Source organism: Panulirus ornatus, chromosome 16, assembly GCF_036320965.1.
Source record: "Panulirus ornatus isolate Po-2019 chromosome 16, ASM3632096v1, whole genome shotgun sequence".
Lineage (NCBI taxonomy): Eukaryota > Metazoa > Arthropoda > Malacostraca > Decapoda > Palinuridae > Panulirus > Panulirus ornatus.
In genome coordinates this window covers 20,786,477-20,800,064 of record NC_092239.1, presented here as the reverse complement: position 1 = coordinate 20,800,064, position 13,588 = coordinate 20,786,477, and the positions used below count along the sequence as shown (strand labels likewise).

Here is a 13,588-nt window from a genome sequence, read left to right as displayed (position 1 = left end):
AGTGATTGGTTCTCAGTGAATGTAGGTTTGTGGCAGGGGTGTGTGATGTTTCTATGGTTGTTTAATTTGTTTATGGATGGGGTTGTAAGGGAGGTGAATGCAAGACTTTTGGAAAGAGGGGCAAGTATGCAGTCTGTTGTGGATGAGATAGCTTGGGAAGTGAGTCAGTTGTTGTTTGCTCATGATACGGCGCTGGTGGCTGATTTGTGTGAGAAACTGCAGAAGCTGGTGACTGAGTTTTGTAAAGTGTGTGAAAGAAGAAAGCTGAGAGTAAATGTGAATAAGAGCAAGGTTATTAGGCACAGTAGGGTCGAGGGACGACTTAACTGGGAGGTAAGTTTGAATGGAGAAAAACTGTAGGAAGTGAAGTGTTTTAGATATCTGGGAGTGAATTTGGCAGTGGATAGAACCATGGAAGCGGAAGTGAATCATAGGGTGGCATAGGGGGCGAAAGTTCTGGGAGCATTGAAGAATGTGTGGAAGTCAACAATGTTATCCCAGGAAGCAAAAATGGGTATGTTTGAAGGAATAATTGTTCCAACAATGTTATATGGTTGCGAGGCGTGGACTATAGATAGAGTTGTGCAGAGGAGGGTGGATGTGTTGGAAATGAGATGTTTGAGGACAGTATGTGGTGTGAGGTGGTTTGATCGAGTAAGTAATAATAGGGTATGAGAGATGTGTGGTAATAAAAAGAGTCTGGTTGAGAGAGCAGAAGAGGGTGTGTTGAAATGGTTTGGTCACTTGGAGAGAATGAGTGAAGAAAGAATGACCAAGAGGATAAATGTGTCAGAGGTGGAGGGAAAGAGGAGAAGTGGGAGACCAAATTGGAGGTGGAAAGATGGAGAGAAAAAGATTTTGAGTGATCAGGGCCTGAACATGCAGGAGGGTGAAAGGCATGCAAGGAATAGGGTGAATTGGAACGATGTGATATACCGGGGTCGATGTGCTGTCAATGGATTGAACCAGGGCATGTGAAGTGTCTGGCATAAACCATGGAAAGTTGTGTGGGGCCTGGATGTGGCAAGGGAGCTCTGGTTTCGGTGCATTATTACACGACAGCTAGAGACTGAGTGTGAACGAATGTGGCCTTTGTTGTCTTTTCTTAGTGCTACCTCGTGCACATGAGGTGGGAGGGGGTTGTTATTTCATGTGTGGTGGGGTGGAGATGGAAATGAATAAAGGCAGACAGTATGAACTATGTTTTTTTTTTTTTTTTTTCTTTGTCGCTGTATCCCGCATTTGCGAGGTAGCGCAAGGAAACAGACGAAAGAAATGGCCCAACCCACCCCCATACACATGTATATACATACGTCCACACATGCAAATATACATACCTACACAGCTTTCCATGGTTTACCCCAGACACTTCACATGCCTTGATTCAATCCACTGACAGCACGTCAACCCCGGTATACCACATCGCTCCAATTCACTATTCCTTGCCCTCCTTTCACCCTCCTGCATGTTCAGGCCCCGATCACACAAAATCTTTTTCACTCCATCTTTCCACCTCCAATTTGGTCTCACTCTTCTCCTCGTTCCCTCCACCTCCGACACATATATCCTCTTGGTCAATCTTTCCTCACTCATTCTCTCCATGTGACCAAACCATTTCAAAACACCCTCTTCTGCTCTCTCAACCACGCTCTTTCTATTTCCACACATCTCTCTTACCCTTACGTTACTTACTCGATCAAACCACCTCACACCACACATTGTCCTCAAACATCTCATTTCCAGCACATCCATCCTCCAGCGCACAACTCTATCCATAGTCCACGCCTCGTAACCATACAACATTGTTGGAACCACTATTCCTTCAAACATACCCATTTTTGCTTTCCGAGATAATGTTCTCGACTTCCACACATTCTTCAAGGCTCCCAGAATTTTCGCCCCCTCCCCCACCCTATGATCCACTTCCGCTTCCATGTTTCCATCCGCTGCCAGATCCACTCCCAGATATCTAAAACACTTCACTTCCTCCAGTTTTTCTCCATTCAAACTCATCTCCCAATTGACTTGACCCTCAACCCTACTGTACCTAATAACCTTGCTCTTATTCACATTTACTCTTAACTTTCTTCTTTCACACACTTTACCAAACTCAGTCACCAGCTTCTGCAGTTTCTCACATGAATTAGCCACCAGCGCTGTATCATCAGCGAACAACAACTGACTCACTTCCCAAGCTCTCTCATCCCCAACAGACATGTGTAAATATGTATATGTCTGTGTGTGTATATATATGTATACGTTGAGATGTATAGGTATGTATATTTGCATGTGTGGATGTGTATGTATATAAATGTGTATGTGGGTGGGTTGGGCCATTCTTTCGTCTGTTTCCTTGCACTACCTTGCTAAAGCGGGAGACAGCGACAAGCTAAATAAAAATAAATAATAATAGAATAAATAAAAGGAAATGAAGACACATGATAGTTGGTATAAGAGAGTATCATTAGACTTTCAACATGATAAAAAGATATTTTGGAAGGAGGTATATAAAAGGCAAAAGGCTGGAGAACAAATGGAAAAATCAGTGAGGGGTGAGGGGAAGGGAAGTGATAAAAGGTAGTGATGGCGTTAGGAGGAGATGAAGTAAGTATTTTGAAGGATTGTTAAGTGTGTTTCATGATTGAGTGGCACATGCAGGATGTTTTGGTCAGGGTGGTATACGAAGTGAAAGTCAGGGATAGAGTTTGGTGAAAAGAGAAAGGGGTGACTGTGTAGCTGATTGGTTGGAAAGGATATTCAATGTATGTATGAATCATGGTGTAGTGCCTGAGGATTGGCAGAATGAATGTTTTTTTTTGTTTTTGTTTTTTTTCAAACTATTCACCATTTCCCACATTAGCAAGGCAGCATTAAGAACAGAGGACTGGACCTTTGAGGGAATATCCTCACCTCGCCCCTTTCTCTGTTCCTTCTTTTGGAAAATTAAAAAAAAAAAAGAGAGGGGAGGATTTCCAGCCCCCTACTCCCTCCCCTTTAAGTCGCCTTCTACGACACGCAGGGAATACATGGGAAGTATTCTTTCTCCCCTATCCCTAGGGATAAGAATGAATGTACAGTGCCATATTATAAAGGTAAAGGGAGATAGAGGTGAGTGTTCCAACTGCAGAGGTATAAGCTTGTTGAGTATACCTGGTAAGTTGTATGGGAGGGTATTGATTGAGAGGGGTGAAGGCATGTACAAAGTATCAGACTGGGATAGAGCAATGTGGTTTCAGAAGTGGTAGAGGATGTGGTTTCAGAAGTGGTAGAGGATGTGTGGCTCAGGTGTTTGCTTTTAAGAATGTGAGAGAAATAATAAGAAAGCAGATGGATTCGTATGTGGCATTTATGGATCTGGAGAAGGCATATGATAGAGCTGATAGAGATGCTTTATGGAATATATGGTGAGAGATAAGCTACTACAAGTAGTGAGAAATTCTTATCAAGTATGTAAGACATATGTACAAGAAGGAAGAAAGGAGAGTAAATGGTTCCCAGTGAAGGTCATGGTTTTTGAATTCCTTTATGAATGGAGTGGTGTGAGAGGTAAATGCAAGAGTCTTCGAGGGAGGGGCAAGTATGCAGTCAGCTGAAGTTAGGAGGGCCAGGGAAGTGAGTTAGCTGTTGTTTGCCAGTGATACAGCACTTGTAGCTGATTCGAGTGAGAAACTGCAGAAGTTGGTGACTGAGTTTGCAAGACTGTGTAAAAGGAGAAAGTTGAGAGTAAATGCAAATAAAAGTAAGGTTATTAGATTCAGCAGGGTTGAGAGACAAGTTATTTGGGATGTAAGTTTGAATGGAGAAAAACCGGAGGAAGTGGAGTGTTTAAGATATCTGGGAGTGGACTTGGCAATGAATGGAACCTTGGAAGTATAAGAGAGTCATAGAGTGGGGGATGGGGCAAAGGTTCTGGGAGCAGTGAAGAAGGTTTGGAAAGAGAGAACATTATCTGGGAAGGCAAAGATTTGTATGCTTGAAGGAATAGTAGTTCCAACAGTATCATATGGCTGTGAGGCATAGGCTATAGATAAAGTTGTGGGCACAAGGGTGGATGTGTTGGAAATGAAACCTTCAAGGAAAATATGTCATGAGGTTGTTTGATCAAGTTAGTAATGAAAGTGTAAGAGAGATGTGTGGGAATAAAATGTGTTTGGTTAAGAGAGCAGAAGAGGGTGTGTTGAAATGGTTTGGACATATGAAGAGAATGAGTGAAGAAAGGTTGATGTGAGCAATCAAGACCTGACTGTGTTGGAGGATGAAAATGTGCAAGGAACAGAATGAACTGGAACAATGTGGTCTACTGGGGTCAACATGCTGTCAACGGACTGAACCAGGGAACTGAAACATCCAGGGTAAACCAAGGAAAGGTCTCTGGGACCTGGGAGTGAGTGTGAGCTGATGTGGCCCTTCTTCGTCTGTTTCCTGGCACTACCTCAATGATGCAAGGGGCAGCAATTGGGTGTGGGCAAAGAGAAGAGTATGTATGTGTTACCTTTCTTTTCCTTTTCTTCATGCATTTGTGCTGTTTCCTGTGGGGCAGGGTGGTGTAAGGAATGGATGAGAGCGAGCAAGTATGAATATGTGCATGTGTATATATGTATATTGCAGCAGGTCACAGTGATGCATGTGATCTAGTGGTTGCTGATAACCACGTGGAAAACGAAACATGATAAGTTCCCATGTGCATCTTTGTGTATTTGTATCTCCCCTGATGATGTAATCATTACATGAAAGTGCACTTGGGAACTTATCGCATTTCATTTTCCTCATGGTTATCAGCAAATATGTGTATATGTATGTATGTATGTATGTATGTATGTATGTATGTATGTATGTATGTATGTACATATATGTATATGTATGTGTAGGTGCATATGGTATCAGCAAATGTATGTATATGTATGTATCTTTTTTGCTATCTCCTGCGTTTGCGAGGTAGCGCAAGGAAACAGACGAAAGAAATGGCCCAACCCACCCCCATACACATGTATATACATACGTCCACACACGCAAATATACACACCTACACAGCTTTCCATGGTTTACCCCAGACGCTTCACATGCCTTGATTCAATCCACTGACAGCACGTCAACCTCGGTATACCACATCGCTCCAATTCACTCTATTCCTTGCCCTCCTTTCACCCTCCAGTATGTTCAGGCCCCGATCACACAAAATCTTTTTCACTCCATCTTTCCACCTCCAATTTGGTCTCCCTCTTCTCCTCGTTCCCTCCACCTCCGACACATATATCCTCTTGGTCAATCTTTCCTCACTCATTCTCTCCATGTGCCCAAACCATTTCAAAACACCCTCTTCTGCTCTCTCAACCACGCTCTTTTTATTTCCATACATCTCTCTTACCCTTACGTTACTTACTCGATCAAACCACCTCACACCACACACTGTCCTCAAACATCTCATTTCCAGCACATCCATCCTCCTGCGCACAACTCTATCCATAGCCCACGCCTCGCAACCATACAACATTGTTGGAACCACTATTCCTTCAAACATACCCATTTTTGCTTTCCGAGATAATGTTCTCGACTTCCACACATTCTTCAAGGCCCCCAGAATTTTCGCCCCCTCCCCCACTCTATGATCCACTTCCGCTTCCATGGTTCCATCCGCTGCCAGATCCACTCCCAGATATCTAAAACACTTCACTTCCTCCAGTTTTTCTCCATTCAAACTCACCTCCCAATTGACTTGACCCTCAACCCTACTGTACCTAATAACCTTGCTCTTATTCACATTTACTCTTAACTTTCTTCTTTCACACACTTTACCAAACTCAGTCACCAGTTTCTGCAGTTTCTCACATGAATCAGCCACCAGCGCTGTATCATCAGCGAACAACAACTGACTCACTTCCCAAGCTCTCTCATCCCCAACAGACTTCATACTTGCCCCTCTTTCCAAAACTCTTGCATTCACCTCCCTCACAACCCCATCCATAAACAAATTAAACAACCATGGAGACATCACACACCCCGCAAACCTACATTCACTAAGAACCAATCACTTTCCTCTCTTCCTACATGTACACATGCCTTACATCCTCGATAAAAACTTTTCACTGCTTCTAACAACTTGCCTCCCACACCATATATTCTTAATATGTATGTATATATATATATATGTATATATATATATATATATATATATATGGATTTGTATGTAGCATTTATGGATCTGGAGAAGGCATATGATAGAGTTGATAGAGATGCTCTGTGGAAGGTATTAAGAATATATGGTGTGGGAGGAAAGTTGTTAGAAGCAGTGAAAAGTTTTTATCGAGGATGTAAGGCATGTGTACGTGTAGGAAGAGAGGAAAGTGATTGGTTCTCAGTGAATGTAGGTTTGCGGCAGGGGTGTGTGATGTCTCCATGGTTGTTTAATTTGTTTATGGATGGGGTTGTTAGGGAGGTAAATGCAAGAGTTTTGGAAAGAGGGGCAAGTATGAAGTCTGTTGGGGATGAGAGAGCTTGGGAAGTGAGTCAGTTGTTGTTCGCTGATGATACAGCGCTGGTGGCTGATTAATGTGAGAAACTGCAGAAGCTGGTGACTGAGTTTGGTAAAGTGTGTGGAAGAAGAAAGTTAAGAGTAAATGTGAATAAGAGCAAGGTTATTAGGTACAGTAGGGTTGAGGGTCAAGTCAATTGGGAGGTGAGTTTGAATGGAGAAAAACTGGAGGAAGTGAAGTGTTTTAGATATCTGGGAGTGGATCTGGCAGCGGATGGAACCATGAAGCGGAAGTGGATCATAGGGTGGGGGAGGGGGCGAAAATTCTGGGGGCCTTGAAGAATGTGTGGAAGTCGAGAACATTATCTCGGAAAGCAAAAATGGGTATGTTTGAAGGAATAGTGGTTCCAACAATGTTGTATGGTTGCGAGGCGTGGGCTATGGATAGAGTTGTGCGCAGGAGGATGGATGTGCTGGAAATGAGATGTTTGAGGACAATGTGTGGTGTGAGGTGGTTTGATCGAGTGAGTAACGTAAGGGTAAGAGAGATGTGTGGAAATAAAAAGAGCGTGGTTGAGAGAGCAGAAGAGGGTGTTTTGAAGTGGTTTGGGCACATGGAGAGAATGAGTGAGGAAAGATTGACCAAGAGGATATATGTGTCGGAGGTGGAGGGAACGAGGAGAAGAGGGAGACCAAATTGGAGGTGGAAAGATGGAGTGAAAAAGATTTTGTGTGATCGGGGCCTGAACATGCAGGAGGGTGAAAGGAGGGCAAGGAATAGAGTGAATTGGAGCGATGTGGTATACCGGGGTTGACGTGCTGTCAGTGGATTGAATCAAGGCATGTGAAGCGTCTGGGGTAAACCATGGAAAGCTGTGTAGGTATGTATATTTGCGTGTGTGGACGTATGTATATACATGTGTATGGGGGGGGGGTTGGGCCATTTCTTTCGTCTGTTTCCTTGCGCTACCTCGCAAACGCGGGAGACAGCGACAAAGTATAAAAAAAAAATATATATATATATATATATATATATATATATATATGTATATATATATGTATGTATGTATATATATGTATATGTATGTGTAGGTGCATATAAGTACATAAATGTGCATGTGAGTGAATGAGTCTCTTTTCACCTGTTTTCTGGCACTACCTCACTCAAGCACCTAACAGCAATAAAGAATGAAATATAAAGATGAAATAAAAAAAAAGATTTATGTAGCGTTCTGTTATCAAACTACTGTTAGTATATGTGTGAAACATTAATACTATACAGTACAGAATAATCATCAAAAAGGAAACTCTAGTGTTGGCTGGAAAGAGCACTCCTCTTTTACTACAGTTACCCATCTTCTTTCAGACCACCCTACTTATACTAGCATTTTTAAGAACTAAATTCTCATGAACATATGAGGGACACTTGCACTATACATAATTCCATCTTCATTTAAGTATAATCACTATCACAGCTGTCATTCATTCTTCTGAAAGGTATGCTGCAATAACTTTTCTTAAGATGCCTTTACTGTATGAAACCAAGGAAATCTTACTCTTCTAAATTCACTAACCCAAACTTACCCTGAGAATATCAAGGCGTGCATCAACATCAGGGAGAGGAACATAGACAAGATGGTCAAAACGACCTGGACGTAAAAGAGCAGGGTCCAAGTTTTCTGGATGGTTTGTAGCAGCACAAACCAATACTCCATCCTTTAACAAGAAAATTTATTATTCACTTCATGTACTGTTACTTAACATATGCCCCTTAACATTAAACAGTTTAGCAACCATACATAAAAATAATACAAAAGTGGGATTAAAATCTATTATTCCCTTCATGCACTGTGAGCTAAATACATTTCCTTTTACATTAAACAGCAAAGCAAAAACATGTAAAAATAATACAAAAGTGGAAGTAAGAAATAACATTAGTCAATGAGCTAGACCCATGGATGTATAAAAGAGGGTACTTATAAGTCCTAACTACTACTGATGGTATGCTTCTATTTTTCAGAAATATTTACTCTTACTCCTAAAAGTAGAGTGCACTGGCAGGGAAGTATAACATTTACCAACTTCCGCTCTGATCATTTTTTCTTTCAAAGCTCATGGTCTAACAGAAGCTGATGACCAGGAAAATAATCTCACTACAATTCATGAGTATCAACTAAGCACCTAGGATGAAATAACAAACATGACACACCAAATCTTCCCTGTCCCATAATCATGATGAGCTTAGCTAGCACAATTCCTACTTCAGCTTTTCTTTAATCACTTTCAACTTTCCCCTATGGTGTACTTTCCCTTCACTCAAGGGGAGCAAGTTCCCCCCTCCCCCACATTCAGTATCATTATTATCATATTGCTATCACTCAGTAACATCATTTTATAATCATTATTATCATAACTATAATTTCTACTACTATCATCATTATCATTATTGTTCACTGTTCATCAGTTCTTGATGCTACCTTGACAATGCAAGAAAAGCAAATGAGTAAAAATAAGAATTTTCTTATTCATACTTGCTTGCACTTTCCTGCTTAGCAAGGCAGTGCCAGCAGCAGAAACAACAGCCTCATTTGCTTACATCCACTCTCAAGCTGTTATTGATAATGTCATGAAACCAGAGCCCACCATACTGTGCTAGGCTCCACAGACTATACTGTGGTTTCCCCTGACCACTGCATGTGTCCTGGTTCAGACAATTGACAGCATAACCCACCATTTCACTCTTATCGATTCTACCCAAAGCATGCCTAATTCTCTTGAATGTATGGGCCATATTCTAGTTTTGACCTTCTTTTGGATATGAACAGCATGCTAAATATTTCCTTATCCATACATTTGAAAGTTATTGTAATATTTGCCTGCATATAAAGTCTAACTATTCTCCTAAAGTGGGACTCTACCCTCCTCACACACACGATCTTGAAGCTTATTTCCTACTAAATAATAATCATGTTGAGGCCTTTACATTTGCTCAGGTTTCATTCCATCAACACATATCATACTAACTGTGGAGTCTGTTTAAGCCCCCTTGTAAGATGATATTTCCTCATCACTTTTCACTTCCCTCATAACCGTTGTACCATCAGTAAACATATTCCGTTGAGTATCCCTTATCTGAAATAACTGGAAACAGAAGTGTTCAGGAATTTTTACTTTTTCGGATTCTGGAATATCTGCATATACATAATGAAATAGCTTGGAGATGGGACCCAAGTCGAAACACAAAATCTATTTATGTTCCATATGCATCTTATACACATACCCTGAAGGTAATCTATATAATATCTTAATAATTTTGTGCATGAAACAAAGTTTGTGTAATACTGAACCATCAGAAAGCTAAGGTGTCACAACCTCAGCTGCCCATATGGACAATCAGTGATTGTTTGGCATCACCCTCATTCCTGACTCTGAATCTATATGCTACTGATAAGCAATCATTTTCTTACACTTATTCACACATAAGCACTTAATAGAAAAAAATTGAAATACCATTAATATAATGAAAAAATGTGTTTACAGTAACTAAGCAGCAAAGTAGCATTAGCAGAATACCTGTAACAGCTATCAAACAATAACAACAACAAACAACTGCAGGTTTTCAGTTTCCACCTATGATGCTGTTCTGACTAAAAGGTTACAGTATACTGTATTTCATCTTTAGGTTTTATTGGATAAATAAACACAAATAAGCATTTAATTTTTTATAATTATAGGTAGCTGTAACTGTAATGAAAAATTTCAACACAATAATGTTGCTGGTCATGTTATGCTCAAACATGGCATTTTAGGTGGAAATGCAATTCAGATTTCACATGAAAATAATGTTTTGCACACACCAGAAAAAAACCTGATGTCTGCTTATAAATGAAGATAATGCAGCAACAAATACTAGAACTCCATATGGTCTGAGAAACTTGAGGGGGAGTGTACATCACTATTGACACCATCATGAGAAGGAACATCAAAAGAAGTTGAGGGATCAGGAAATGGGTGTTCAAGGGGTGACGAGGATTCTGCTGAATAGCTTTTTTAATTGTTTCCTCCAAAGTCATCTGCCTTATTAACAACGGTTTTTGTCTTAAAAGTCTCTCTTTGATTTTACAAACTGACATGATATCTTGTTCTGTTATGAGTGCATGCTGCTCTAGTCCTTCAATAAGTCCATCACACATTTTCACCATGTCATCTATAGTCACATTTTCTGCAGTGTAACAAAGTCATCTTCATCATCTCTATTATCATACATTTTCACCATGTCATCTATAGACACATTTTTGCTGTGTAACAAAGTCATCTTTATCATCTTTATTATCATGATCACCTTGATTCAGAACTATTCCAGCTATTTCAATATCATTCACTGAATGAACAACCGAAGCCTCATCATCAATGTTAAAAACTTCCTCAATATCCACTTCTCCCAGCTTACAGACAGAATCTAGAGCCTTTTTGACACTTTCAATATCATCTTTGCACCACAGAGCATAGAATAAGCAAAAAACACAATGAGTAATGCAAGTAGGTCTGGCGGTGACGATGGTTTGTAACAAACAGGCGCCAACAGAGCACCAGAGCAGGAGAGGTCAGGTGTAGAATTTTCCACTTGTGACTTTATGTTGCTGCTCAAAAAGTTTCAGATTTTGAAGCATTTTGAATTTTCAGATTAAGGAAGCTCAACCTGTACCTTCAGACTAGTCATTCACAAAGATTAAGAAGAGTAATGGTCCCAGAACAGAACCATTAGGCACTCTGCTGGTCACCTCAACCCATTTAAGACAAGGTTCCTGACATGTGTCCCTTGTTCCCTTCCCCTGACATACAGTAATACATAAGAAGCACAATATACATACGGTATAAAGTATTTCCTCTTGGATACAGGCTAGTATTTGGGAAGGGGTACAGCCTATATTTGCTGATAATACAGTGCTGGTGGCTGATTCATGTGAGAAACTGCAGAAGCTGGTGACTGAGTTTGGTAAAGTGTGTGAAAGAAGAAAGTTAAGAGTAAATGTGAATAAGAGCAAGGTAATTAGGTACAGTAGGGTTGAGGGTCAAGTCAACTGGGAGATAAGTTTGAATGGAGAAAAACTGGAGGAAGTAAAGAGTTTTAGATATCTGGGAGTGGATCTGGCAGCGGATGGAACCATGGAAGCGGAAGTGGATCATAGGGTGGGGGAGGGGGCGAAAATCCTGGGAGCCTTGAAGAATGTGTGGAAGTCGAGAACATTATCTCGGAAAGCAAAAATGGGTATGTTTGAAGGAATAGTGGTTCCAACAATGTTGTACGGTTGCGAGGCGTGGGCTATGGATAGAGTTGTGCACAGGTGGATGGATGTGCTGGAAATGAGATGTTTGAGGACAATGTGTGGTGTGAGGTGGTTTGATCGAGTAAGTAACGTAAGGGTAAGAGAGATGTGTGGAAATAAAAAGAGCGTGGTTGAGAGAGCAGAAGAGGGTGTTTTAAAATGGTTTGGGCACATGGAGAGAATGAGTGAGGAAAGATTGACCAAGAGGATATATGTGTCGGAGGTGGAGGGAACGAGGAGAAGTGGGAGACCAAATTGGAGGTGGAAAGATGGAGTGAAAAAGATTTTGAGTGATCGGGGCCTGAACATGCAGGAGGGTGAAAGCAGGGCAAGGAATAGAGTGAATTGGATCGATGTGGTATACCGGGGTTGACGTGCTGTCAGTGGATTGAATCAGGGCATGTGAAGCGTCTGGGGTAAACCATGGAAAGCTGTGTAGGTATGTATATTTGCGTGTGTGGACATATGTATATACATGTGTATGGGGGTGGGTTGGGCCATTTCTTTCGTCTGTTTCCTTGCGCTACCTCGCAAACGCGGGAGACAGCGACAAAGCAAAAAAAAAAAAAAAAAAAATTTGCATTTATAAGACAGATGGCTCCTTGGCTACCTTGCGCACGTGGGGGGGAAGGGGTGCTGTTTTTTTCATGTGTGGCGGGGTGGCAACGGGAAAGGATGAAGGCAGCAAGAATGAATATGTACCTGTGTGTCTATTTCTATGTCTGTGTATGTATATGTATGTATACGTTGAAATGTATAGGTATGTATAAGTGCATGTTTATGTATATACATAGGTATGTGCGTGAGTTGGGCCATTCTTTCGCCTGTTTCCTTGCGCAACCTCGGTAACGCAGGAGACAGCAACTAAGTATAATAATAAAAAATAACATATGTATGTATGTATGACTCATGGTGAGGTGCCTGAGGATTGGTGGAATGCTTGCATAGTACCATTGTACAAAGGCAAAGGCGATAAAAGTGAGTGCCCAAATTACAAAGGTATAAGTTTCTTGAGCATTCCTGGGAAATTATATGGGAGAGTATTGATTGAGAGGGTGAAGGCATGTACAGAGCATCAGATTGGGGAAGAGCAGTGTGGTTTCAGAAGTGGTACAAGATGTGTGGATCAGGTGTTTGCTTTGAAAAATGTATGTGAGAAATACTTAGAAAAGCAAATGGATTTGTATGTAGCATTTATGGATCTGGAGAAGGCATATGATGGAGTTGATAGGGATGCTCTGTGGAAGGTATTAAGAATATATAGTGTGGGAGGCAAGTTGTTAGAAGCAGTGAAAAGTTTTTATCGAGGGTGTAAGGCATGGGTTTGAGTAGGAAGAGAGGAAAGTGATTGGTTCTCAGTGAATGTAGGTTTGCGGTAGGGGTGCGTGATGTCTCCATGGTTGTTTAATTTGTTTATGGATAGGGTTGTTAGGGAGGTGAATGCAAGAGTTTCGGAAAGAGGGGCAAGTATGCAGTCTGTTGTGCACGAGAGAGTGAAGTCAGTTGTTGTTTGCTGATGATACAGCGCTGGTGGCTGATTTGGGTGAGAAACTGCAAAACCTGTCAACTGACTTTAGTAAAGACTGTGAAAGAAGAAAGCTGAGAGTAAATGTGAATAAGAGCAAGGTTATTAGGTACAATAGGGCTGAGGGATAAGTCAATTGGGAGGTAGGCTTGAATGGAAAAAACTGGAGGAAGTGAAGTGTTTTAGATATCTGGGAGTGGATTTGGGAGCGGATGGAACTATGGAAGCGGAAGTGAATCATATGGTGGGGGAGGGGGCAAAAGTTCT

At 41.1% G+C, this 13,588-nt stretch overlaps 1 protein-coding gene across 1 annotated transcript in view; it reads right to left on the bottom strand.

Annotated features, from left to right (window-relative positions):
* Positions 1-13,588, bottom strand: part of LOC139753907 (ATPase family gene 2 protein homolog B-like) — a 195,102-nt gene that overhangs the window by 25,527 nt on the left and 155,987 nt on the right. The window contains exon 8 of the mRNA XM_071670865.1: positions 8,054-8,185. Within this exon, the coding sequence (XP_071526966.1) occupies positions 8,054-8,185 (132 nt within the window). The remainder of the gene's footprint in view (positions 1-8,053; positions 8,186-13,588) is intronic.